The sequence below is a fragment of the Cryptomeria japonica genome, chromosome 4 (genome assembly GCF_030272615.1).
Source record: "Cryptomeria japonica chromosome 4, Sugi_1.0, whole genome shotgun sequence".
In the NCBI taxonomy this organism is placed as follows: domain Eukaryota; kingdom Viridiplantae; phylum Streptophyta; class Pinopsida; order Cupressales; family Cupressaceae; genus Cryptomeria; species Cryptomeria japonica.
In genome coordinates, this window is record NC_081408.1 from 501,099,534 (window position 1) to 501,101,879 (window position 2,346).

Sequence of the window (2,346 nt, forward strand, 5' to 3'; positions counted from 1 at the left end):
TACCCCTTTTGCAATTCAATCTATCAATGCTGGGGATGACCTTCCTTCAACATTGCTACAAGTTTTGTCATTTCAGAAAATGCAGAACAACACAGATGATATTGACAGACATAAATTAGTGTTATCTGATGGCACATACATGCAGTTGGCAATCTTGCCTTCTAAATATGCTACTCTGATAGATTCATATATTCTAAAAATAGGCACAATAGTCCAGTTATCGAGTTATACATGCCGATACATATGGAACACAAGGTAGGAAATCAACTATGGTTATTAAATACAATATGTTTCATCTTTTTTTAATTTTGTTTATGTATAATCAACAATAATTTAAAAAGAAGTCTTTTGTTTTCACAGGACTATTGTAATACTTAGTCTGGAAGTGAAACAAAGTCATTGCCCGTTCTTTGGTAAACCAGGATACCTGTTCAAAGAACAAGAACAAAAAATGATATCTGAGGATAAATCATCAACATCTAAACGATCTCTTCAATTTGCCACTGAATTGCCATCCTCGCAAACAACAACTTCTGAAAATATAAGCCCTATAAAAACTTTGAATCCATACCAAAATAAATGGATGATCAAAGGGAGAGTTACTCATAAACGACCTATTAAGGCATATAGCACAGCCACAAAAAATGGCCATGTGTTTAGCTTTGACATTGTTGATTATGAAGGTTCTGAAATTAGAATTACATGTTTTGATGAGATAGCTAAGTTACACTCTAACCGTGTGGACATAGGTTCACATTATCTTATTTCAAAGGGATCTATTAAGGAGGTAAATGCAAGGTACAATAAACTAAACAATCATTTAGAAATAACCTTGTCTGATGCATCCATACTAAAACGCTGCACCAATGAAGAACAAGAAGATCAACAAGGTCCTCCTTTCATGCCCATTAATGAATTGTTTCATCTAACAAATAACACGCTGGTTGACATTATTGGCCTTGTTCTATATGTTGGAGATATCATTCCAATACACAAGAAAGATGGCAGTCAAACACACAAACATGTTGTGAAAATTAGTGATCTATCTGATTCAACAATTGACATCAACCTATGGGGTCCAATGGCAGAACAAAAAGGCCTGGAATTGAAAAATATGTTGAGCAATGATAGTGTGGTTATCCTTGCTTTACGTAATGCTCGTGTTGGCTATTTCAATGGGAAGCTTATAAACATAACAGCTGCAACCACATTACATATCAACCCAACTTTTCCAAAAGTAGACCTTCTAACGTTAAGAGGAAAGGACCCTTTGCTTGTTGTACCCTTTGTTGCAGAAACTATCCACATAGATGGTAAATATAGTAGAATGACTATTTCTTCAATCCGTGAGTGGATGAGCATCAAACCAGAAACAATTCAGAGAACTTTGCTAGCCGTTCTGCGCTTTGTAAACATAACTGACCAAAATTTCTATTACGCAGCCTGTCCACTAATAGTCAATGGAAGGCCTTGCAAGAAAAAATGTACACAGCAAGTTGATGATTCTTGGTTTTGCTCTAGATGTCAAATGACTATGCAAGACTGTAATTATAGTTACCTCTTGCCACTGAAGTTACAAGATGCCACAGGTACTCTATGGGCCATTGCATTTGATGAGGGTAGCATTCACTTGCTACACAAAACTGCAAAACAACTTTGTGCACTACAAAATGATGTAACAACAATAGAGACAACTTCCTCAGTGATTAAGAGACTACTGTCATGTCACTATTCATTCACACTACTGGTTTCCATTGAGGCATATAATTCAGAAACAAAGATAAAAGTGACAGTCAATAAAGTTGCTCATGTTGACTTCAAAGCTGAGTGTCATGCACTACTTGCAGAAATTGGCTGACTAAGTACACAGGCTTAGAATTATAATGCATCTTTTCTGATTATTAAACTTTCAGTTTACAATACAATTATACTATTAGCTAATTTACATATTTAATAGTTTTACATAAACAAACAATTACGTTTTACGAACACAAGGCTATTTCTATAAATATCTATATGTACATTTCTTACATCTACCTCTTATCTCTTTGAAAGTTTTCCCTCCTGACATAAGTTATTTCCACTCATACTCATTACTTTTAAATGTGCTGAACTCTATGTTGATTCCAGAAAATTTATACATATATGCATGTATATCATTTTTTTCCTGGTCTGATATCTATTTATATAACTATACAACACCGGAATTATTCATACTTAATTCTGCAGATATACAACTATACTTATATATATACATAACTATATATAAGTATTCATAGTTATAGTCTTTTTTGATATACACATATGTAGTTATGGGTATGTGCAGGATCATGGTGTGCCAAAACA

General features: G+C 34.0%; 1 protein-coding gene across 1 annotated transcript; it reads left to right on the forward strand.

The window, feature by feature from the left end:
- Positions 1 to 451: 451 nt before the first annotated feature.
- LOC131875184 (replication protein A 70 kDa DNA-binding subunit A-like) lies at positions 452 to 1,858 on the forward strand. Its single transcript, XM_059219226.1, has one exon. It carries the CDS (start codon positions 452 to 454, stop codon positions 1,856 to 1,858), a length of 1,407 nt encoding a protein of 468 aa, XP_059075209.1.
- Positions 1,859 to 2,346: the final 488 nt, after the last annotated feature.